Source organism: Brassica napus, chromosome A9 (genome assembly GCF_020379485.1).
Source record: "Brassica napus cultivar Da-Ae chromosome A9, Da-Ae, whole genome shotgun sequence".
NCBI classification, from domain to species: domain Eukaryota; kingdom Viridiplantae; phylum Streptophyta; class Magnoliopsida; order Brassicales; family Brassicaceae; genus Brassica; species Brassica napus.
The window spans coordinates 2035964-2059225 of NC_063442.1; the positions used below are offsets into that span (position 1 = coordinate 2035964).

General features: G+C 39.0%; 10 protein-coding genes and 1 non-coding gene across 14 annotated transcripts; 4 read left to right on the forward strand and 7 right to left on the reverse strand.

Moving 5' to 3' along the window:
- The first annotated feature begins 397 nt into the window (after positions 1–397).
- On the forward strand, positions 398–2853 carry LOC106428830 (regulation of nuclear pre-mRNA domain-containing protein 1B). Of its 2 annotated transcripts, none has more exons than XM_013869581.3 (7): positions 398–620; positions 845–956; positions 1060–1307; positions 1392–1499; positions 1567–1723; positions 1828–1967; positions 2041–2853. In XM_013869581.3, exons 1-7 carry the CDS (start codon positions 423–425, stop codon positions 2692–2694), a joined length of 1617 nt encoding a protein of 538 aa, XP_013725035.2. In that variant the 5' UTR covers positions 398–422; the 3' UTR covers positions 2695–2853. The 2 variants fall into 2 exon arrangements, with proteins under 2 accessions (XP_013725035.2, XP_048595248.1); XM_048739291.1 differs by having other exon boundaries at positions 1573–1723.
- Positions 2854–3000: 147 nt separating this feature from the next.
- On the forward strand, positions 3001–4377 carry LOC106413995 (membrane-anchored ubiquitin-fold protein 4). Its single transcript, XM_013854715.3, has 4 exons — positions 3001–3236; positions 3457–3687; positions 3798–3968; positions 4106–4377. The coding sequence occupies exons 2-4, from the start codon at positions 3558–3560 to the stop codon at positions 4165–4167; spliced, it is 363 nt and encodes a 120-aa protein (XP_013710169.2). The 5' UTR covers positions 3001–3236; positions 3457–3557; the 3' UTR covers positions 4168–4377.
- A 227-nt stretch (positions 4378–4604) lies between these two features.
- LOC106413994 (pollen allergen Che a 1-like) lies at positions 4605–5574 on the forward strand. The gene is made up of 2 exons (XM_013854714.3): positions 4605–5089; positions 5161–5574. Exons 1-2 carry the CDS (start codon positions 4921–4923, stop codon positions 5499–5501), a joined length of 510 nt encoding a protein of 169 aa, XP_013710168.2. The 5' UTR covers positions 4605–4920; the 3' UTR covers positions 5502–5574.
- Positions 5472–8610, reverse strand: LOC106413988 (actin-related protein 2). The gene is made up of 15 exons (XM_048739293.1): positions 8392–8610; positions 8001–8111; positions 7738–7872; positions 7594–7665; positions 7441–7519; positions 7270–7319; positions 7089–7192; positions 6948–7016; positions 6812–6875; positions 6445–6513; positions 6279–6362; positions 6139–6197; positions 5985–6051; positions 5820–5903; positions 5472–5736 (listed from the first exon to the last, which is right to left on the reverse strand). The coding sequence occupies exons 1-15, from the start codon at positions 8431–8433 to the stop codon at positions 5656–5658; spliced, it is 1170 nt and encodes a 389-aa protein (XP_048595250.1). The 5' UTR covers positions 8434–8610; the 3' UTR covers positions 5472–5655.
- Positions 8611–9467: 857 nt separating this feature from the next.
- LOC106428843 (transcription factor TCP20-like) lies at positions 9468–10870 on the reverse strand. Its single transcript, XM_013869591.3, has one exon. The coding sequence runs from the start codon at positions 10708–10710 to the stop codon at positions 9880–9882; it is 831 nt and encodes a 276-aa protein (XP_013725045.2). The 5' UTR covers positions 10711–10870; the 3' UTR covers positions 9468–9879.
- A 1134-nt stretch (positions 10871–12004) lies between these two features.
- LOC106428874 (probable metal-nicotianamine transporter YSL6) lies at positions 12005–15418 on the reverse strand. The gene is made up of 7 exons (XM_013869623.3): positions 14792–15418; positions 14547–14719; positions 14036–14133; positions 13811–13948; positions 13498–13687; positions 13257–13389; positions 12005–13154 (listed from the first exon to the last, which is right to left on the reverse strand). Exons 1-7 carry the CDS (start codon positions 15162–15164, stop codon positions 12220–12222), a joined length of 2040 nt encoding a protein of 679 aa, XP_013725077.2. The 5' UTR covers positions 15165–15418; the 3' UTR covers positions 12005–12219.
- Positions 15419–15741: 323 nt separating this feature from the next.
- Positions 15742–16656, reverse strand: LOC125577685. Its single transcript, XM_048739297.1, has one exon. It carries the CDS (start codon positions 15993–15995, stop codon positions 15792–15794), a length of 204 nt encoding a protein of 67 aa, XP_048595254.1. The 5' UTR covers positions 15996–16656; the 3' UTR covers positions 15742–15791.
- Positions 16610–16690, reverse strand: TRNAL-GAG. The gene has a single exon. It is a non-coding gene; the product is annotated as a tRNA-Leu (tRNA).
- Positions 16691–16867: 177 nt separating this feature from the next.
- LOC106428839 lies at positions 16868–18385 on the reverse strand. The gene is made up of 7 exons (XM_013869588.3): positions 18228–18385; positions 18094–18134; positions 17722–17779; positions 17545–17638; positions 17383–17467; positions 17237–17302; positions 16868–17138 (listed from the first exon to the last, which is right to left on the reverse strand). Exons 1-7 carry the CDS (start codon positions 18313–18315, stop codon positions 17025–17027), a joined length of 546 nt encoding a protein of 181 aa, XP_013725042.2. The 5' UTR covers positions 18316–18385; the 3' UTR covers positions 16868–17024.
- A 1319-nt stretch (positions 18386–19704) lies between these two features.
- LOC106428888 (B2 protein) lies at positions 19705–21700 on the forward strand. 3 transcript variants are annotated; one of them, XM_013869639.3, is made up of 6 exons: positions 19705–19955; positions 20239–20711; positions 20793–20893; positions 20977–21060; positions 21127–21240; positions 21324–21700. In XM_013869639.3, exons 2-6 carry the CDS (start codon positions 20255–20257, stop codon positions 21366–21368), a joined length of 801 nt encoding a protein of 266 aa, XP_013725093.2. In that variant the 5' UTR covers positions 19705–19955; positions 20239–20254; the 3' UTR covers positions 21369–21700. The 3 variants fall into 3 exon arrangements, with proteins under 3 accessions (XP_013725093.2, XP_013725094.2, XP_022575281.2); XM_013869640.3 differs by having other exon boundaries at positions 21127–21237; XM_022719560.2 differs by having other exon boundaries at positions 19774–20065.
- LOC106428890 (transcription and mRNA export factor ENY2-like) lies at positions 21651–23206 on the reverse strand. Its single transcript, XM_013869641.3, has 5 exons — positions 23047–23206; positions 22871–22967; positions 22685–22779; positions 22009–22085; positions 21651–21917 (listed from the first exon to the last, which is right to left on the reverse strand). Coding segments are annotated over exons 1-5 (345 nt in total). The 5' UTR covers positions 23049–23206; the 3' UTR covers positions 21651–21843.
- Between the last annotated feature and the right edge of the window lie 56 nt (positions 23207–23262).

Genomic DNA, 23262 nt, shown 5'->3' on the forward strand with positions numbered 1-23262 from the left:
GAGTCTATATCTATATAACTTTTCTCAAAAAAATTGGAGACCATAAACGAATGTCTCATTCCTGCTGAAGTCCGAAGGGCGGGTTGTCTAATTTACACAGAGGTATTATATAGTCTTAGTTTCAGCTTTATATAAGAGTATAAGTTGTTTTGTCCACTTTAAACTCTATGCTAAACCCCCACCTTGCAATTTTAGCAGCTTTCGTACGACTAGAAGAACTGCTGACGAATCTGCAATCTTCCTACTATATTGAAGTCTCACAAATCAGGAATCAAATAATACTATTTATAGACTAGACAATGCTTTTTTTATCTTTAACTCCTGACAGTTGCTCCACTCGCAACGTCGTCGTATAGTATACTGGGCTTATCTATAACTAATCAGTAGCCCATTAGATATACACCATTGTTTCCTTCAAATAAATGGGCTTAGGCTCAATAATGACACCTAAGCCGAGTAGAAAAATCACACGGTGGTCGTTTCCAAGTTTGTTTTCTTCAACTGCTCAACTTCTCCGGCGGTTTCTGGGAGGCGTCATCAGACAGAACGGCGCCGTTATTTTCCTTTTGCAATCGTTGGACCTTATACCTCTAAGCAACAATAATCTCCTGCTCCTCTCTGTAATCCCTCTTAATTTCATCTCTCGGACATTAGGGTTTTAGACCAGTTTTAATGTCTGAACACACTTTCTAGCTCTGTGTCTGCTCCTCCTTATGGATTCTCTGTTGTTCAGACATGTTAATGTGTTTTGTAATGATATTTATTGTTTCGATTATGCTTTAAAAAAAGTAAATAAATTTAGGGTTTCTAACTTGTTTCTTCGTTGTTGTTTTAATCTCTATAGACTCGTAAAGGCGCTGACTTTGAGGTGATGGGAACAATGGGTAGTTCGTTTAATGCTCAGGTACTAGCTGAGAAGCTTGCCAAGCTCAACAGTTCTCAAGCAAGCATAGAGAGTATCCTTTTGTATGTATAAAGCTCTCTACTTTCACATGTGCTGGGGTTGGTTTCTCTTTGGCTTTGCATTGTGTATGTATCCTTGACAATGTTATTATTCAGCTTTATCGCATTGGTGTATCTTTCACATGAACAAGGCGAAACATGTTGTGGAGACATGGGGGAGGCAGTTTCACTGCTCCCCGCGCGAGCAACGTTTGGCGTACCTGTACCTTGCGAATGATATCTTGCAGAACAGTAGGCGAAGAGGTTCGGAGTTTGTTGGCGAGTTCTGGAATGTGCTCCCGGATGCTCTTCGTGACGTGATTGAAAATGGTGATGACTCTGAAAGAAAATCTGCACTTCGGTTGGTACGCGTGAAAAAGTCAAACCACTTTCTATGAATGTAATCTCAGTTTCTTGAGGTTGAAGCATAAGTTTTTTTTTTCATTAAGGTTAATATATGGGAAGAAAGGAAGGTTTTTGGATCTAGTGGACAGATTCTCAAAGAAGAGATTCTTAGAAAGCTGCCTGATAATGGAGGGGTCGTGCCACTTAACCTTGTAAGTAGTGAGTTCATTTGTCAATAAGGTTCTTCTAAGTTAGCAACATGATAAGTTTGTTCAACAGAAGCAGGCAAATGCAACTCCGCTGGAGAGAGTAGTCTCTGCTGTTGAAGCTCTTCACGGTGGTCAGATTAATTTGGATGATGTTGTTGGAAAATGTACTAATGTTGTGGGTTACCTTGAGAAAGCAGCTCAGGAGGTTGAGAGAGATGTTAGTTCAGGTATATCACCATCCATTGGCTGCTACACTGCTTTGCTTCTTTTTAGAATCTAATTTGTGAAGCTCTTTTACTATCTTACTTTGCTGAATGTTGCCTTTTAACAGGACACACCCCAGGCGCCGCGGTTGTAAAGGAGGTGCAGGGACAACATACAATACTGAGAGACTGCATTGAACAGCTAGTGGCAATGGAAACATCCAGAACAAGTCTTATCTCTCATTTGAGAGAGGCTTTACAAGAACAGGTTTCTCATTTTCCACCATCTCTGATTGCTTCTCCTGCCAAAAACCTCACCTTTGATCATTCGTTTGTTACAGGAACACAAGCTGGAGCAAGTCCGTAACCACCTTCAGATCGCTCGGTTTCAATCAGACAGAACAGGTGATCTCTGCAAACAGCTTAGTAGTAGCTCACAGCCTCCTGACGAAGTCATCAAAGTTTCATTCACTGCATCTGCACCGGTTATGTTTGCTTCAAACCCACCGACTCAGCCAGTGGTAGTAGCAGACCCGAGAAAAACCGAAGCCGCAGCAATGGTAGCTAAGCTAACCGCGTCAACCTCCTCAGCCGAGATGCTCTCCTACGTTCTCTCCTCCTTTGCCTCTGAAAACAACCCACCCGCTGCAACAGAAACTCACCCGCCAGAGAAAAGGCCCAAGCTTCAACAGAACACATCCACAGCCACCACCACCAGTCCACCACCTCCGCCGCCACCAGCATTCCAGCTTCAGCCTCAGTTCTTGCAGCCTTTACAGCCTCCTGGTCCTGTAAACCACACGCCATTCAGCCACACCATAGCAACAACCACTCAACAACAACAGCAAGGTCCTTGGATTCCTGGACTCACCTCGCTTCCAACAACCTCTGCTCCATCAGATAATAACTCATACCAAAAAAAGTTTCAGGGGCAAGATGGTTTCTATGGAACTAGTAACTCACCGTCCTCTATGGCACCTGTTACTCGGCAGTAGTAGTGTTAAGAGAGCAAAAAGCTCACTTCTTTGGTGTTGTTAAAAGTACAGTACTAATGGGTGTTTGAATAGGATTTGGAATGTGCAAGTCTAACCATATACTTCTTCTGTGATTTTATCTGTAAACTTTTAAGCAAAAAAAGAAAAACATTTCTTTTATTGTGAAGATTCAATAGACTTTCTGTCTGAAACTCGGAAGATTCGTTTTAGCTCTTCATTTCAAGACTGGTCAAAACGCCGACAAGGTTTTAACTTTGACTAATAAAATAATAAAAAGAAGCATACTTTTCCACATTTTCTTGTCTTTATCTTTCTTCCACTCGTCAGGGATTCCCTGTAACGCGGCATCATGACGAAATAACAGAGAAGTAGAGAGCAATACGTCCAAAACTTCCAAGACTAGGCGGTCTTATAAACCCTTTTTAAAGGGCTTTCCTCCATCTCTCAGTCTCAAGACGTAAACCCTAGTGAACCAAACCCCAGAAAGTATTTGCCTACCATAGCTGCTTATTGAAGTTATCTCTCTCTCTATATCATCTAAGGTTTAGTGTACCCTTCTCCTCTTGTTATTGGATCTTGGTGTAAAAATGTGTTTTGTCTGAAGGTTTAGACATAAGTGATGAGTTCTAAGATTTGATTTTTTGGACACAATCTTTTTTTGTATTAAACTGGTCCAAGGTTCTTGATTTTGAGACAATAACTGAAGTTCATTTTTGTAACTGATGCATTCATATTTGAAATCTCTCTTTGCTCTTATTACAGGAGACGTTGTGTTTAGCTTGAGGTCTTGTTTTGGGTGGATTAGTTCTGCTGAGATCATCTGAGAGTTTTTTTTCTTTTGGGAGAAAAAAAAGAAAAATCAAATGCCTGAAGAAGATTTGGTAGAACTTAAATTCCGGTTATATGACGGTTCAGATGTTGGCCCGTTTCACTACTCTCCAACCGCCACAGTCTCAATGCTCAAGGAGAGAATCCTCTCCGAATGGCCTAAAGGTGAGAGCTAGTACAAATGCTCTTGATTGCTTCAGATGCCTTTACCAAGCATACTTTTTATTTCTTGTTGTATCTATTGAGTCTAATAATGGAAATGTGTTGTTTTCCAGACAAGAAGATTGTTCCAAGAACTGCTAATGACATCAAGTTGATAAACGCTGGTAAGATTTTGGAGAATGGTAAAACTGTTGCGCAGTGTAAAGCTCCATTCGATGATCTCCCCAAATCAGTCATCACAATGCATGTTGTCGTGCAGCCGTCTCCAACAAAAGCAAGATCAGGTCTTGTTCTCTTGCCTTCTTATTACATCTTGTTCTGTGGAATGACTGCTTTGTGATCAGTTCTTGAAAGATAAATGGGAACAAAACTCCTAATATCATTGGGTCTTTTTGTTTGTTTATCTCTTATTCTGTTGCAGAGAAGAAAATTGAAGAGGAAGAAGCCATACAGAGAAGCTTTTGCTCATGTACCATAATGTGATAATAAGTTCATATTCTGTATTCATCACAAGTTCAAAGAAAGCACTTCATCAGTGGCTTTATAAAGAAGAGTTCTCTTTTACATTGTGATGAATTGTCTTTCTTATATATAGAAGAGTTCTCTTTTACATTTAGAACTCTTTTAACATGTTTTGTTGTGATTTTTTTTTTTGTCTCTAGACTACTAGTATCAAAATATCTTTATCCGGTACTTGACTAACCCAAAAACCAGTAACAAAACCGGTACAAACACTTTGATATGTATATGGTCCATGCATAAGATATAAATGGCATTACCTTTCTCTTCACTTTCTCCTTTACAGGTAGCCAATTTTTGGAATTTAGATACAAAACTCCAAAAGAAACAAAGAGCATGAGATCTCAATCAATGTCCTCTCACCTAACCTCACTATCTTCCACTTAAATTCTCACATTTATAACCTTCACTTTCATTCAGTGTCTTTCCACTATCTTCTCAGCTCTTCCTGCCTTAAATTCTGGTCCTCTCCTCTCATTTATAATCTTCACTCCCAATGCGCCTCTTTTTGTTCCCCCCTCCACTCCCTCAAAATTAATGCTAAGAGCCACGTCTGTATAAGTCTGTCTATATAAAGGAATATAACAGAAGCTTGAGAGCTAGTTCAGTGGACCTCCCATCTCTTCTTGTCTGGAACTAGTTCCATTTGTTCACATTGTTCCATACCCTTCCTTACATCAACCACATAAAACAAAAAGCAAACTACTTATTGTCAATATGAAGAAGATAATGTTTTTGTTTGTTCTTCTGCAACTTCTGTTGGTAAACTCTCTTTCTCCAAAACATCCATCAGCCAAGCCAGCTGCAGAAATAAATATAATGGGTTTTGTTTACTGCGATGTCTGCTCCAACAACAGCTTCTCCAAACACAGTTACTTCATGTCCGGTAACTAAAAAAAAACATCACTAACAAAATCTCTTTCAAAAACTCTGTTTCTAACGTTTTCTTGGCCACAGGCGTGGAAGTGAGAATAGACTGCAGACTCAAATCAGCTTCGTCTACAACAAACGAGATGATATCGTTCTCTGCGAACAGAACCACTAACGAGTTCGGACTCTACAAGGTAGCCATAACATCTCTAGACAGCGTTGACGTGGACAGTCTTGCAACTTCTTGTCAAGCGAGTTTGGTGGGAAGAAGAGGCTCCTCTGATTCTTCTTGCAACGTACCTGGTTACAGGAGCACTACGGATCAAGTTGTGTTTAAGTCTAAACGGTCTAATCTCTGTATCTATGGATTCAATGGTTTGAATTTCAGACCGTTCAAGAGGAATCTTGCCTTGTGTGGCAAGAATTAAGGTTTTTATTTAATCAAGAAATGAAAATGTGTTTGTGCTAAAGAACAAAGAAAACAAGAACTTAGAGAATCCAGCTAAAACATCCTTAAGTGTTGGTGAATGCTACAAACACACATCACAGACTTAAAATTTGATATTTAAGAGTGTCAATCAATCAAGCTTGGCTCATCTTATTCAAGCAACCAATTCCTTCTTCCATGTAGTCCTCTCTATTGATCCAGAACTCTGGTGCGTCCTGCAACATTAAACCATTCAACAATTGAACAACCATATAGGGTTCAGTGTTGCGAAGGAGGAAAGCATTGAGCTTCTTTCTACCTTCATGATTCCTGCAAGAACAGCGCCTCCGAGGTATACCATGTGTTTCCTTCTAGGTGGATCCTCAATCCGCAACCTAAGTTTCTGATTGACAAGAAAAAAACAAAAAAGAAATGTTAAGAACTTGACAATGACAGTGATCATAAACTTAAATGGATACTCTACCTTCAAACCATCTTTGTTTCCTTTGAGAACTGTATCAAGATACCGATCCTGGATCTCTTTCTCAAGACTGAAAACAAAGAGAGCACATAAAACATTAAACCCAAACCATCAAGCTTCTTGTTTGATTACAAATAACCAAACCAAAAATACAAACCGGCTAGGTAACCCAGGGTACATGGTACTTCCTCCACTTAAAACTATGTGTTGGTAGAGCTGTGATTAAAAAATGGGGTTGAGAAAATAATATATTATTGTTTTGGATCTTTAAGCAAAAGCATGAGATTGTGCACGTACCATCATGCGGTTATCAATATCCATTTCTTGAATACAGCGGAACACCATGTCTGCCATTCCATCACCTTCAACATCAATGAGTTCCTGTAACCAAAGTTAATGATTCTTTACAGATTTGGAACTGATTTAGAAAGAGAAACTAGCAGAGGACGTGCACAAGGTTTACCGGTGTAAAAAGAGCTTCAGGTGCTTGGAACCTTTCAGTGCCTACTTTGATGACCCTCCCATCTGGAAGCTTATCACAGTACAAAAACACACAACAGATTAGTTTTTAGGCTTGCAATGACAAAAAGTATGAAACTTTATCTCTTATAAAAATGACATGACAAACCATAGACTAAAGGACCAATGAAAACAAAGAAAGGTAGCAATAATCTTCAACTACCTCAAGGGACTCAAGTATCTTGTTTCTGATCAAAACTTTAGATTCCTATTTAGCTTACTCTAACCTAGTTTCTGCTTCCTGCCTCTACATTCTTAGAATTTCCCAAATTTTCACTCCTAAAACGTTTATACAAGAATAGAGTACTTACAGTATAATTCTTAACAAGGATGGTTGTCTCAAGCCCAAGCTGATACTCTCTCTTGTAGTCATAACTGCCAACAAAGAAGAGAAAAGCACACTTTTAAAGCATATGTACTCAGACTATGAAGAAAGTCTTAGCATACCTTATATAGCAGAGCTTCTCTTTGATTTCCCTAACCGTCTCAAAGTCAGCCGTTTTGTTCATCGCATATCTGTCACACACAAACATCTCATACATCATCAAAATGTTAATCAACCTCCAACATTTGAATCATATTTCTCACCCTCTTCGAGAAAGGAGATCAACAAGATATGCTGTTATGTGTCTGCCAGCAACATTCATTCTTTTGGTAAGATGAGGAAACGAATAGCCATCAACCACCGGAACCTAAGTTGAGAGATGACCACTGTTAAGTATTACTACTTTATAAGCATAAAAATCACAGATCTATGTAGCTTACTTACCACATGAGTAACACCATCACCAGAATCAATAACCAAACCAGTCAGCAAACCTGAAAGCAAAGAATTCACAATATAAAAAAAAAGAAATATATATTAAAAAAAAAACAGGTGTATAAATTATTTTCCCAGGTGACTATATATAAACCTTCAAGAAGAATCTCCAAGAAGCACCTTGAGCATACAGAGTCAAAACGGCTTGGATTTGAATGAAAACGCCGGCGAAGTTGTACTTCTCGAACATTGTCTCAATCTGTTTCAACCAACGTGTTTCAATTTCACTACTCCAACAACAAACCACCAAGAGTTTGACAATATTTATCATACCATTTTTTCTCGGTTCTTGGAGGGGTTAAGTGGTGGATCCGTGAGAAGTATCTTACAATCTGATGGATTGATCTGAACAATAACAAAAAGGGTTTTTCAATAATCATTTCAAGCAAACGCAAGAAGAAACAAAAATTGCTTTACTTTCAACTCGTTGTAGAAAGCATGATCCCAAACATGTTCCATATCTTCCCAGTTCTGCACAATCCCATTGTGGACAGGGTAGTTTATGTCCAGCTGATGCCTGAGCTCAGCGCATGTCTCCCCCACAACTATATCCTAAAAAAAATGAAACAAAACCAAAACAAAGTCTACCAAATCAAATTATGGAAACACAGCTCAGTCAAAAGGATCTCAGATGTTAAGTAAGCAAAGATCTAAACTTTATAAGAGGAAAGTGCACATACCTTCACTTGCTGCTCCATGAGTGACTCTTCGTACCGAAGCAAAGGTCTTCCCACGACACAAGGGAACACAGATGTTGGGAAGTTCTCTCCAGCAAATCCACATTTCACATACTGATGAATTAACAGAAAATATCAGACATTAGAGACTCAAGAAGATAAAGTTGTTCTTCCGAGGCAAAACCCAAAACGTAACGCATCAGAAGAAGCTCAAAGTTTCAGTTTTTTGCTAACTTTCAGACAATTAAGATCAGAAAGGTGAGATTTTTTAATGAAACCCAGCAAGAAAGTGTAATGTTTGATGAGATTTAACAAAAGGGCTCGTGGGATCAAACGATCGGAGTATGAAAGAATAGCAGCAAGAGATAAGAGAGATGATATAGCGGAAGCTTACGCCGGTGCCGTTGTCGCAAACGACGACGTTTTTGTTGTCCATCTTCTCCGATTTTGAATGCTTGCTATAAAGACCTCAGCTTTCTATCTAATTACGTGAGATAGATATCGTCGATCTCAGAAAGATGAAGACTTGTCTTTGAATCGAAGCGAAGAAGAATCACTGTTCTCTCTGCTTTCTTCCGCTTTGCTCTGTCTGACCGGTCACTTGTCGATCTTTCAACAAAACAGCTACCGTTTCCTCATTTCTCGATTAGAATGTGCGTCGTTTACTTTGAGTAAAAACGTGAAGTAGTGCAAATGGTTAATAGATAAACGGCGTCTCGTTTTGAGCTGTAGATGAAAAATCTTCATGGTGGGTATAGTTTAAACATTGTTACAATATGAATGTACAGTTTGTAACTTTCATTTTGCAGACAATGAAGATACAACAGTCTTGGAGTAAGGGTCCGACAAGAAGATTGTCTTTATGTTTGGAATTTGAACGATTCACACTTGTTTTCATTTGGGTTGTTATGTTTTTGGTGTGTTCAAAACTTGTATGTTTGATTTTGGTTATTATTTGAACGATTTGCATTTGTTTTTGGTTTCGGATTAGTTATTCCAGTTACTTTCAGTTATTTATTATTTGTTTCGGTTACTTTGATTACAATAAACCGGACTCGAACCGGATCTATTTGTACTTCGGATTTATATGGATCTTGTAATCCTCCTATGAACCGAACCGATTCCAAAGAGTCCCGAACCAATACTGTACTAAAAAATCATATAACCCGAATGATGTTTCTATCCTAATATCCAAAAAACGAAAACCCGTTTGACCCGACCCAAACTTTGGTACACCAAACGCCCATGCCTAGTGGGTAGCCTTTTCTTAGCATGAGTTAGTCTCTCTCTGTCGCTTTGCTTGGATGATGGACCAATTCAATCTCCTCTTTCTCTTGTTTCAGCCAAGTCAAAAATAAGAAAAGAGGATTTTAAGAGTTACAGAACACAACTTTAATCTCATAGTGGACTCTGCTTCCACTGAATCAGAACATGCAACAAAGTATTTGAAAATGCTAAAGAAGTGCACAATGTGAAAAAGAAAGTATACATTACCATTGTAATTAACTGTTATCTCCATTATACAAATGTGATGGAAGTAGAGCATACATTACCATTGTACCTAGGATCAAAAACTCGATTTCTTGATATTCGAAAAAAGATACAACACACATCATACGTAAAAAACATTCTTCTCTCTATCAAATTTAAACTCCAAGGCTTCAAAAAAGAAACAGACTATCTCTGGCTGTGTCATCATCATCATCCTCTGAAAGTATCAAATTGAAATCAGCTCAGAGGTTTCAATAAGCATATATATATTCACTCTCACTCAGCACTAAACCTTTCTTTCCTTCTCCATGCTACTAGTACAAATTACAACAATACTATAACAAAACAAAAGGCCATAACCTTTTCAAATCCACAAGACAAAAACCAATATTCAAAATGAGCCTTGAGATTCATCTCTCCCACAGCTCTCTTGCTGATGATCTTCATGTCCTGGATTATGATGAAGAGTATGGTGAAGAACCCTACCCTGAGCCTGAGCTTGAGCCATCTGTTGATAAATCTGTTGATTCAAGACCCCAACATTCCCTTCCTGAGACAACCCTAACTCAAGTCCAAGCATATGATTACCATTACCACCACCACCAGCACCAAAAATGGAAGCAAAACTCATAGCTCCACCAGGAAAATCAAACCCGGGAAACCCAATTCTGTAACCAGCTCCTTCACTCATTACCCCACCAGCTCCATTTGGCCATAACCGAGAAGCTTCTCCTCCTCCTTCTACCCAACTTGGTCTACCACCTCCACAGTCTAAGTCATGATGACTGATCATCAAACCAGCAGTGAGAGACCCACCTTGGTTAGAGACTACAGCAGAAGCAGCTGAGGCTAAAGCAGAGGCCGGTACAGTTCCTGAACCGGTGGCTGCGATAAGCGACGGTTCAGCTTGTTGAAGCAGCCACTGGATGGTTTCACCGTCTGATTTGTGACCCAATTCTCTGGTCAGTTGAAAAATCCTTGCCGCGCAGAGAGCAGGCATCCTGATTCTCCGACCGCGACCTTCCACTTTGGTGTGTCTGTCTTTGTTTGAGCTTCTCTTGGGGGCAAGCTGCTTCTTACCGTTGTTGTTCGGTTCTTTGTCGGAAGCGACCACGATCTGAAAATCCTTAACTTCTTTGTTGTCATCGGAAGCATCTCTCGGTTGTGGTGGTGGGATCAAGAAGTTTGGTACTTGGTGTGGATTTGGGTTCTTGGGATCCATCGAAGCTGTGTGGGGACTTCAGGGTCCAGACTTCAGAATTAATCGAACATTTATTCTCTTTCTCGGATTTCAATTAAAGGGTTTTTTGTAAAAGCAGTGTTTTTTAAATTGAAATTTTGTGTTTTTTAGGAATCCAATAAGATCCCGATGCAGAATTGAGAACAATAAAGTGAAAAGTACAGTACAAAGTATGAGACTTTAGTTTTGTCTTTTTCGTTTTTTTATTACAGCAAAGTGAACAAACATGTAAAACCCTAATGAAAAAGGAGTGACCGTTTCACATTTACTCCTTAGATCAAAGTTAGTGAGAATCTAGGGCATGTCCCACTACCAGATACAGTCAGTGACTTTGCCCAATTCAGTAAAAAAAAAATTGTACGTTTTCTCTTTCTTTTTCAACTGCCTGTCAGTCTGTCACAGGATTTGTTTTTAGTGAAAAGTTAATTTTAATGCATGTAAGCACTATTGTAATTTGTAACTGATAATGTAGTGACATTATCAGTATAAAAAATGGTATACTGTATATACACGTAGTTATTAAGATTCTCATCTAATCAATAAATCTACTAACTATTTTTCAAACATCATGTTGATTTGATTTTCTAAGATCAAAGTACTCCGTTAGATATGTATTTATACACATGATTATATGAAGATCTATAGGTTGTAGCTCATTATTAATTTTGACAAGTATAATCTTACACAGTTTCGCTTAACCATATGATTACACAAACACAGTAAAAGAGAACCACACCTTTAATCATGTTTTGAAAGTACACATATGCTTCACAAATACCTCATTACCAATCCCCTAAGCAACCAAAAACAAAAAAAAACATTTTACGTAATATAGCTAAGACTATAGTCAAAGTCAACGTCTTCTTAGAGAAGGAAGTAGCTAATCTTTCAAATGGATCAATCGGATCTTGACATTTGGCTGTTCCATAGAAGATTTGGTTCGCTTGTAGGGCAAGACCTAAAGAGAGATCCATCATTTATGGACCGACAAGGCGACAAGATCATAGTCTCTCTCTTTTTACTTGCACCTCCCGTATCATCATTCAATATAACTACTCACAAGTCTTGGAGTTCAATTAATCTTGATCAAATTAACTACTCATTATGATTAAAGGCATGAACCTCATCTAAATGGCCCTCATAATCACGTTTAATAGAATAAAACAATTTAAACCAAATTTGTAGCACTAATTGCGTATTTGATATCTTTGTTTGATTGCAAGCTCGAACGATATCTGGATCATACACTCCTTATGATGATTCAACAAAAGGCAAATGGTCTCAAACTTTTCTTGAGCTTGTGAATATCTAAAAATGAAAGCATGCAAGGGAACATCCCTTTAAACAACAACAACATTGTCTAAAACATATAAAGAGATTTTGCGACAGCATTTTCTGTTTCTCCTGGGAACTGAGATTTCGAAACATATATACACAACATATGAAGACAATTACTTCCAGTTCTTGCGGCCATGAGACCTATGACATCTTTTAACTTGCCAAAGCCGGTTTAAAGTACATACAGATGGGCGGATTGATCCTCAAGATCGATAGGATTGCAGATGGAATTGTCCATATCCCATCTCCACAGATCAGACCTGATGCTACTGCACCCGCATAGTCGTCTGCATCTTTCCTGTTGATCCGTTCCCACACGAACAGTATCACAGTCCCAACGAACATGTCGATGGCGAAGTAAGCTCCAATGTAGAACGGGACAGCCATCGCCATTGGGATAGGGATAAACTGAGAGATCTTAGGCGGTGTAATGTCCCTCAAGAGATTCACTATCAGAGCCGCAACGAAAAACCCGTAGCAAAGAGCCAGACAGTGCTTAGGCAGCTCTGCGAACCCCTCGATACCGAGAATAGCCATCTCACGGAAGATCACTGCGTAAGGTGCTTTGTACGGACCGTTGGGGTCTCCAATGTCGAAAGCAGACCAGAACAGATAAAACGTGACGGGAGCGATAATGCAGCCCATTGCAGTTCCCACGAGCTGGCTTACGAACATGGATTTTGCTGATGATAAAGTGAGGTACCCTGTTTTGAAGTCTTGCATTAGATCAGCTGCTGTAGAGACGATTGACATCATAACACCACATGCAGCTAAACCGGCAATGACACCACCATCAGTTCCCACTACGGAGGCGATTATGAAAAGACCGATCTTCCCGTAGGTTGACGCTAGACTCCAGTCCGTGAGCCCGGTTCCGTAAGAGTTGCAGAAGGCCAAAGCAGGTGCAATGAAGTAAGAACACAGGACAAAGTACCATTTCAAAGGTGGAAATATCAAAGGGATTGTTGCGGTTGAGATGGCTGCAAGACCCACATAGCCAGAAACCGCAAATCCAAGAGGGATCCGGTCCTTCAAAAACACTTCATCTCTCTTCTTCTTTACCAACAGTATCTCAGAGGCTTCGTCATCTGAATTATAGAATCGGAAAACACACAGTTTCAAAGGTTATTACAAGATATTGGTATTACAAGAGCATGTGAGAGATGAGTAAGGATCTAATATGCTCTCACCTACAACGTTGGTAACAACGGGTAGATTGAGGTGTCTAGAGCTATTGCTGCATAATTCCTTCACAGTGACAGCAATGATCTTGACAAGATTGTAGAGACCGTCTCCAAGGATAATGGCAATGGCAATAAAGACCTTAAAGTTATGAAGAACACAGAAGCATCAGTGTTTCTATTTATCACCCTTTTGACATGGAAATGTGCTTTTATGAAAAGGTTCCTAATTGATCAGCTTGTACTGTACCTTATATCCATAGAGACCTTTGAAATCGTTGGATCCAAGATCAGCTGGATACCAATCACCAGCATGCTGTGATACAAATGGCCACAGAAACCCCCAAGAGATGATCGCACCAAGAAGAACCGAACAGTTCACTATATGGGGGCATATAAGACCACACCCAACATATGTCGGACTGAAGTCGAAGTAAAACCTGCAAGGCAGAAAATTGAAACTCATCAAAAAACTGCGCATTCCAGCTAATCCATTTTCACTTCTCGGAGATCATTAAATATATAATACCTTAGGAAGCTGTATGATAATATGAACTACTTACGTGTTCTTGAATAGTGTCAAACCAAGGGTGGGGAAGTTATCGAACCCACAAGCATCTCCAACGCCACTGAAGAACCACTTGAAACAACTCCAAACCAAGCTAAGGCTCAGGTATTTTCCAAGACATTTGACCTGGTTCCTGTAGTTAAAACAATATCACGTGAACAAGTTGAAAAAAAAAAACGCAAGATATAGTTCGCAGAAAGCGAGATTTAAAAAATTTTACGCTGCAAGCTCAGCTCCACTGTTGGTGTGGAAACTGTTAATCAGCATAGCTGTAGCGGTCCCACTGGGATATGTAAGCTTGTAGTCCAAAACCATCACCTGAAACATAAAAAAACGTACGAGTAAGGAATCAAGCACTTGCTCTGCACGTGACCACACCACATACATTACCAATGCAATTGAGATACTAAAGAGTAAAGGAAGCTGTGCATTGCTCTGTATAAGTTCCAGGCCAAGCCTAACGAAACATTCGCCTAAGGCCCCCAAAATCTTTATTAAATCTTTATTAAATCGTCCGAAGTCCCCAAAATCTCAGGACGACCGGCCCATATATATTGAAATTTTTTTATATTCATAGACCCTCAAATTTGAAAAAAATAAATAAATTAGACTCCCGGATTATTGAAATCTTTATTAAATCGTCCGAGACTCCCAAAATCTCAAGACCGGCTCTGATAAAGGCCCCAAAATCTCAGGACCGGCCCATAAGATCCATGTGATAGAGATGCTACCTTGCGTAAGGGAACGAGACTAAAGAGCCCCAAGAAGCTGACAACAAACAAAAAGCCAATCATCCACCACAGCCCTGGATTGATAACATCCTCCGCGTGATTCCCAGGATAGTCAGCACCAATGAGCTTGTACGTCTTCTCATCCATAGCAATCAAATACGATCCAAATCCTCCTGAAAAAAAAACTCAAAATCGATCAATCAATCAATCAATCAGATTCTTCATCGATTTCGCGAATCTGTTACCGCTAAAGGCGAGGCCGTAGCACGCGACGACGCAAGTCTGAATCACCGTGTTCTCCTGCTTGGTGAACGGCTTAACCGTGAATCCGAGCTTCGACAAGAAACCGGTCCACGATTTGACGAAGAAGAACCCGAGCAAACCGGCGGCGACGTTAAGCGAAGGGATGATGCCTACAGTGAGATTCAGCTTGTGAGTGATGATGCAGAACAACGTCCCCAGCAGCGCGCTAACGACTAATCCGCGGATCGTTATCTGCTCCTTCCACTCCGGCACGTGCTCGTCTTGATCTAGAATCACCGTCGCCGCGGTCTTGTTAGGCTCCGGTAACAGCAAGGCCTCGGATATCTCCGGCGACGTTGGGATCTCCGTCCCCATGATTTTGAGCTGCTTCTTCTCAATGTGGATCTCTCAGAGAGAGAGAATGTGAGGTTGACGAATTTGAGAAGTTAGTTAGGGAAAAAATATCGTGCTGAATCTCGAGATTAGACGCAATGGTAGTTAAGAAGGTCGAATAGGAGGCTGCCACGTGGGTTTTGGATTCAGTTACGTTACTGTTACATCGAAACGATAAATTTTTTTCTGGTTGAATGGATTGATACGAAGCGTGTTAAATGTATTTTTGTTGTTTTCTCTGTTCCTCCTCGTGTTTAGATTAGCTGACGTGATAATTCCATCTAATTTATTATTTTATCTTCTTGGGATAATTTAGCTAAATTTTGTTTTAGGCATAAGATTAGTGTTGGGTAAGGCCCAGGCCTCTTTATGCTGCTGCTTCTTTAAGTCCAAGCTAGAGTTCAATGTGATATGAATGGAACTTTTGGAAGTATGATGTATGTTTACAGATAAAATCTCACATATTTCTACATAGTACATGCACAGGAGATGTCTATAGAATAGTAACTAGACTACTAGTAGTTATGAAACCACTTTGTTTCTTTATAAAACAGTTACATACACACAATTCAAGTAACAAATAATGGAGAGCATATTTGTAATATTAGATTAGGCGATGTACATGTGAATTTGGAGAGCGAGCAAGAGAGTACAAACAAGAGTGAAGTAGACGAGGGTGTGAACAATAACCGAAACACCACTTGTTTGAAATGTTCCAAACTCAACCATTCGGTTCCTTCCCGGAATCTGAATCAGCAGGCCTGGAGTTAGCAACACGTATAGAGCAACAAAAACGGGTCCCCAATCAGACATCTTTATCGATCGAGGTAACAAATAAATTGTGATGTTTTATTGAGCAGAGTAGAAGACTTGGCCGTGAAGTTTTGAAGGACTCGATGAAAGATGGATCGGTAGTGATTGGTAACCAAAGCTTCGACACGCAACGAAACCTCCCAACAGATTTGGCAGGCAACCCTAAGAGTATCTCTGAGGTTAGATCACTAGGAAACGAAGAAACTAACGTTTGGTTGCTGCTCCATCTTTAATTAAATCAAGACTCAAAAACTCTAATATGTGTAGGCTGCTTTGTTATCGACCTTTTTCTTATTTTTGTTTATACACGACGCCCTATGCTCTCTAGGGTTCTACTTCGCTGATTTATTTCCTTTTTTTTTATTTTGTAAAATTTAATTGATAAAATAATTTAGAGAAGGCGAGGCCTACCTCATATCTGGTCCTAAGCCTTTGAAGCCTCCTTCGAATACGAGCACAGCTGATTCAGTTGAAGCTTCTGGCACAGCTCATTAATCTGGTGAACTAGTTTTGTCTGCTAACAGGGACAAATACAGCCTGATAATATGAATGCACTTATGGCCAGTACACTCTGACACGCCAGCGTATTAAAAACACACACCAAAAATTTTTTTTGTTGACAGTGGGATTTGAACCCACGCCCTTTCGGACAGGAACCTTAATCCTGCGCCTTAGACCAACTCGGCCATATCAACTTGTTGTTCACCTTATATTAATAACAATATATAAACAGACTTTTCTCACACAACTGGAGCGTCCAAGTGAGTGGTATGAAGTAGTTGGCTTGCATAAGACACCGAATGTTCTTCTCTAGGCCTATCAAGCAACTGTGCATGAGCCTTACATATTTTGTTTTACATTTCTCATCCAAATGAAAAGTTCAACCAAATTATTTGTTTACAATTGTGTAAAAAGGTGGAAGTTTGTTTACAATTGTGTAAAAAGGTGGAAGTATATGGAAGTGAAAAGAAAAAGACAAAAGAGACTGCAGATTACAAACTGGAGAGTGCCCTGTGAAAAACAAGAAGCTTATCTGCTTCCAAAAACTGGTGACACTCTTCTTCTTCCAGCTTCCTCCAATTGCTCTCCTGACAAAAGGGATGCCCCAGGCTCGAAATCCGCATTCTCTAGTTGCTTCTGGAGCTATTGGAAACAGAAACAAAAGGCTGAAACACTCTCTGCTTTTTTTTTTTCCTGAATTAAGTTAAAAGTCATAGTAAAGACAGTTATTTTCTGTTTACCTTTTTAAGGATTGCAGATTGGTCGTCAAGTGGAAACTTACGCATATACTTTAGCATCTCCAGTTGCTGCACTAAAGCACATTTGAATAGTAAGACATTGAACTTACATGTAGATTTTGTTTGGTTTTCAACAAAGCTGACATTACCTGTTCATGTAACTGTCGTTGAGCTTCCATCTTCTGTTCAAACCCATCTGGACCAAGCTCAGCTTCTTCACACGCCATCTCCTCCCTATTAACTGGTGTATTAGCCCTTATAGTTATCAGTGACTCCCTTGACTAGAAGAGAGAAAAAAAGAGAGAGCTTACTTAGCGAGAAACTTATAGAAACCAATCATCAACTCTTTATCGTTTTCAAACGCAGAGTTCAGCTTTCCCAAGCATCCAATACCAAATCCTGGGTCTGCTTATAACCAGTAATAAACCTTCATTGAGAAACATAGCATATGTATCAAAAACAGATAAAAGCTAAAAAGAGAAGGTTACCAATTCCCATCTCCAAGAATATCTCTTCTTGAATTGCAGTTGTAACCGCTACAGCTTCCTGCATTAGATCAAGCACCCAACACAATGTATCACATGTATAAATGCAGTTTAGTCTTCTTGTAACAATCCAGATTACAGTGATCAAATTTTCTAAAACAATCTATAAAATTTGATATTGGAGAATTATAAATTCTCAGACATATCAATACTTAAAACCACATTAGTCTTGTCTGAAAAAAAAACAACAACACAGTTGTCAATTACATAATCTCTCTCTCATCCACTTTGAAAACGACATTAGTCTAACCAAACAATCCTCTTAACTGCATTAATCAATAACTAATGCATTACCAAACAGTACAAAACATTCACCTGTTTGTCCTCAACGGCGTCGGAGATTCTTTTCTTCACATCTGAGATTATTATAAGATTAAAAAAAAAGATTTTGCAATGAATCAATCGTTATTATTGATTCAGACACCCTTGAAAGAAATGAAGTTGATTACCAGATTGCGAGGTCAAGTAATCGAATCGATCAAAGAGATAAACCATCTGCTCTTTCGTCAACATCCCTGAGCTTTGCAGCGACGCCATTATTATACACACAAAAAAAAACACTATCTTCCGAAAATCTTTAAACAAATTAGAATGCCACCAATAATAATCAAATGACCAAAACACCCCTTATCACAACCGTTTACATAAGTAGTTTATAAGAATTTCTTTATTTTAATTACGTCATTATCGATTTAATTTTTATCAAACTCAGTATTATCGTCAATATACACGGGAAGTTTGGGTTAATAAATGAGGGAAATAATAAATTTGGCGCCAATAATTAATAAATGCACCAGCTAAGCGAAAGGACAAAAACGACATTTTGTCAAAACGTCTGCTTTCGCATGCTTTGTTGTGAGGTAACGCGGGCCTTCACGTGATTTACGTTGTCAAGCCTAAGAATAATCAAACAAATTCGACTCGATAAAAGTTGATAGAGACCTAAGGCCCAGTACTGAGCCCAATAGGCTTCTTTGCCATGGCATTGACAATTTGACATAGGGAATAGGAATGGCGGAAGTTGTGTTCGGTGTTCTGATTAGTACAGCTGGATTATAGAAGTTGATGAGAAACTTTTTGTGGCGGATCTTTGACAAGAATTGTGATTAGAGAAAACTTTCAGACAAGATCAACACAGTAATGGTATAGCCAGGGGATGGGTTATTCTAATATGCTTGGTTAAGCCCAATAACATGTGTTTGTGATTGCAGGAATAACAGAAGCTTGCAAAAAGGTTGAGCATCACATGATGCATGAAACAAGATTAAGATGTTCTCCCATTTGTTGACAAAAAAAAAAGAGTTTAATAATGCAGTTTGGTATATACTTAAGCCAGTAGCGGTATTTTTAGATATGAATCAAGTGGGTCTTTTTTGCTGTCACATACTATTGTACAAAATTGTATACATGTGTTCGAGTTTAATGATGGCAGACTAATCCACTGTATTGGTCTAATCATTGATAGCTCGGTTTATTAGTCGAAGTTAAAGATCGGTACCACCTATCTAAATTATTTTGTTGATAAAATACTCCATGTGTTTACATACGCATTTCATAGTTTAACACTTCAATTATCTGGAATTCGTTTCTGAATTGATATAGTAATAATGATTTTCACAAAATAAAATCAAAAAGTAACATTTTCACAAGTGATCCATGGTTTTGTAAAAGGCAATTTTTACCGTGACATATTGCAAAAATAATCGACTTTGGTTGGTAATTTGTACTATAGGTTGTGCGTTAATTTATATTATTTTAAATAGTGCTTTCGAACATTATTTGCTAGAAACAAAAAAAAAAGGTTAAAGAAACATATACAAATCAGATTACTGAACGTGCATTTCAAGCATAGAGTTCGATTAATAACGGATAAAACTACTACTAGTCTAATACTACTTAACACATAAATACACAAAACTACCGATAATTTAGATAACCAGTTGGATAAATATTTTGTTACCAAATTCTAACTACACATCACAATCACAGATTCACAGGAATAATGAAGGGCTTACTGGTCAGAGTAATTAACGTAACTAACGGAGAAAATGAAGGGCTCTGGTCAAAGTAAAAGTCTTATAGATCTCTACAGATCCCACCACTGAAAGGACCATTTTGATTCTTCCATCAAATTTCTCTCGACGTCCGGCGGATTTTGAGGAAGTGGAGAGCAAAAGGTCCGTCTTTTTCTTTCGATTTTTGATGCTTATCCGTTAAGATTCTCCTCCGATATCTCAGGGTCCTTCCGATCAATTTCGAGCTTTGGGTTTCTCAATTTCGATGATGGGTACTGGGAAAGTTTCGAAATTTGACGAAAATTTAGGGTTTCGGATTCAATTTGTTCTGGTTTAGCTTCGGTTTGGTTTGTTTTGACTCCAAAATGATCGAAAACAACAAAAAGATAGAAACTTTTAGTGTTTAAAGTGTTTCACTATAGTTTCCATGTTTATATTGATTCAGCTTGATTTTAGCAACTATGGAGAGCTTCTGGCAACTGGGTGATGAGCTCCGAGGTCAGTCAAGAGCATCAGAGGATCACAAGTGGTCCACTGTTGCTACAAAGTTAGCTGAGCAGACTAGGATGAAAGGGGAGAGGACGAACAACCTTGATCTCTCCAAAAGCTACTCTGAGTTCAGACCAAGCGACAAGTTTAGTTTCCAGGAGAACAACAACCTCAACTTCAACATGAATCTGATGCAGGGCAATGTTTACAACAACATGAATGGATTTAAAAGTGGAGGCAACATGAAAGTTAACAAGTACATTGGCAATGTTGTTGCTAACAAAGAGATGAGCAATGATAGTGTTGTTGACAAGAGGTTTAAAACGCTGCCTGCATCAGAGACGCTTCCGAGGAATGAAGTTCTTGGCGGGTACATCTTTGTTTGCAACAATGATACCATGCAGGACGACTTGAAACGTCACCTATTTGGTAATTTTTTCAAACATACATATCTCTTTGCAATTTGCTTCCTCGGTGCATTTTATTTTAAAATATTGTGTCGTTTGTCAGGTTTACCTCCGAGATATAGGGACTCTGTAAGGGCTATAACACCTGGGTTGCCTCTGTTTCTTTACAATTACACTACTCACCAGTTGCATGGTATCTTCGAGGTTTGTTTATTCTCCTGCTTCTTGTTCTTCTGATAGTTCATATTATAACAGTGTCTCTGAAGATTGATTTTTCTTTGGTTTAGGCAACAACTTTTGGAGGTACTAACATTGATGCCACTGCTTGGGAAGACAAAAAGTGCAAAGGAGAGTCTAGATTTCCAGCTCAGGTGAGATTTATCTGGTAGTCTTCATCTTGATACTTTGTACCAATTCGACTTCTTTGTTTCTAACAGGTAAGGATCAGAGTGAGGAAAATATGCAAAGCCTTGGAAGAGGATTCTTTCAGGCCTGTTCTTCACCATTATGATGGTCCAAAGTTCCGCCTTGAGCTCACTGTTCCCGAGGTAGTGTGGATTTTTCGTGTAGAAATCTATTAAGATATGGACCTGTGAAGTGATAATGTGTTACCTGTATGATGTTTTTGTTGCAGACATTGGATCTGCTAGATCTCTGTGAACAAGCTGGCTCTCCATAAGCCGGGGATCAACCTTTGCAATACCACGTTGCTAAGTTTGTCTGAAACGGCGAAACCTATCTAAATATATATATGCATATTACCATAAGAGCGTAAGCTTTTGGGGTTTAGTTAAGAGTCTAGTTCAAATGTATGGTTTACTAAGAAGCGACTATTCTCAGTTCTTGTTGTGTCTAGTGTGTGAGTTTGTCTGTGTCTGTAAGAGTCTTGATAACCCTTTTGAGACGATGATTTATGTAGAGAGAAAGTAAAAGATCAAATAACAGAGCCAAACCAGTGGTATAAGAAAAAAACAAATATTCTAAATGATAAGTTCTTTACTTTTTAAGGAAGGTATTGTTTCATTTGGTATATAATAGAGTTGAAATAGGCAAAAGCTAATTCTACAACAGCAAAGATGGTGATACATTGGTTAGTGTTCGTTACAAGTAGAAACCACCATCATCATCCTTCGTAATAAATGGTCTTGGACGAATCAAAGAGCAGCTGACCGAATGAAGTTATGGATTCTGTCCAACAGCTCTTCCTTGACAGCATCTGGTACTGAAGCTGCACCATGAAACAAAGCCGAGCTTTTTAATAGCTGAATTAACGAGTAATAGAAAACTGGTTTCACGTTTGTTCTATCCGTTTTTTATACCTCTGCCTTTGGGAGTGATGACTCGTATTAGTTCATCGACTGTAACATCTTTTCTCCCTTTCTTCTTTACATGCTCCCTGCGATCCAAAAGAGAGCTTCAAATTGTAGCTAAAAACCATACCACACATGACACCAAAGATAGCTCACTTGGAGAAGTATGCTAAACCTATACTTAAAAGTGATGTTCAACATCTCTACCGTTTGGCTAAACATTAAAAGCTGAAACCGGAACCTAATGTAGCTAAAACCATACCCACTAATACCAAAGATAGTTTAAAAAAAAAAAAAAAATTAAAAAACAACCCATTAGACGGGAACTGTGAAACGGTTACAAGCTTGATTTGAACCAAATTTCCTAATCAATGTATTACAAAACTAATTTCGCCCACCCACTAAACCCGACACGTTCCACTAGCTTGTTTTTGATCCTAAGGAACCAAATCCCGTTCTTTACCCTCGGCGATAACCACAAATAGGTGAGGTTCTCCTCGTCGCCTCGGATGCCGGGACTATTAATACCAAAGATAGTTCACTTGAAGAAGTATGCTAAACCCTATAGTTAAAGTGATGTTGAACATTTCTAAACCCTATTTAATCACCAGCCAACATCTACAAACTTCAAAAGATTGATCAGAATCAAAAGCTATATTCAAGTAATGATACACTGCAGCAGCACCTGCAAGCAATCCTCATCTCATCTTTCCAACCAGACTCCACCAATCTATCTCTCACGAGCTCCATCAGATTCTCCTTCTCTCCACTCTCCACCAACTATACACAACAAAGTCTTTTTTTTAAATCATCAATAGTCCAAAAAACAAAGATTCACCCCAAATAAAAAAAAAACAAGAGACATACAGACCTTGATGTTGATGATTTCTCCAAGCGTGAGCTCGTCCCTCTCGGGAGAGTCCCTCACGTCTTCGTCAGGCGTCGGAGGACGATTCACCGAGTGTTTCCTGATCTCAGATAACAAAAACAAACCATTAGCGCGATTAATGATTCAAAAGAAAGCGAATACGAGTAAATTGTACGTACATGTGTTGTGAATCGATCGATCAAATCACGAAGAAGATCAACAAATGGTGGAGGATTTTTTCCAGAATCTCCCAGCAAACCCCAGACTGTGTTCAGAAGACGACGACGACAAAGAGATCACACACTACGTGCCATTGGGATACAAAATACGTGCTGTTTATAGAATGGGCCTTAAGTAATGTATTGGAAGCCCATATAAGTGAATAACAAAAAAAG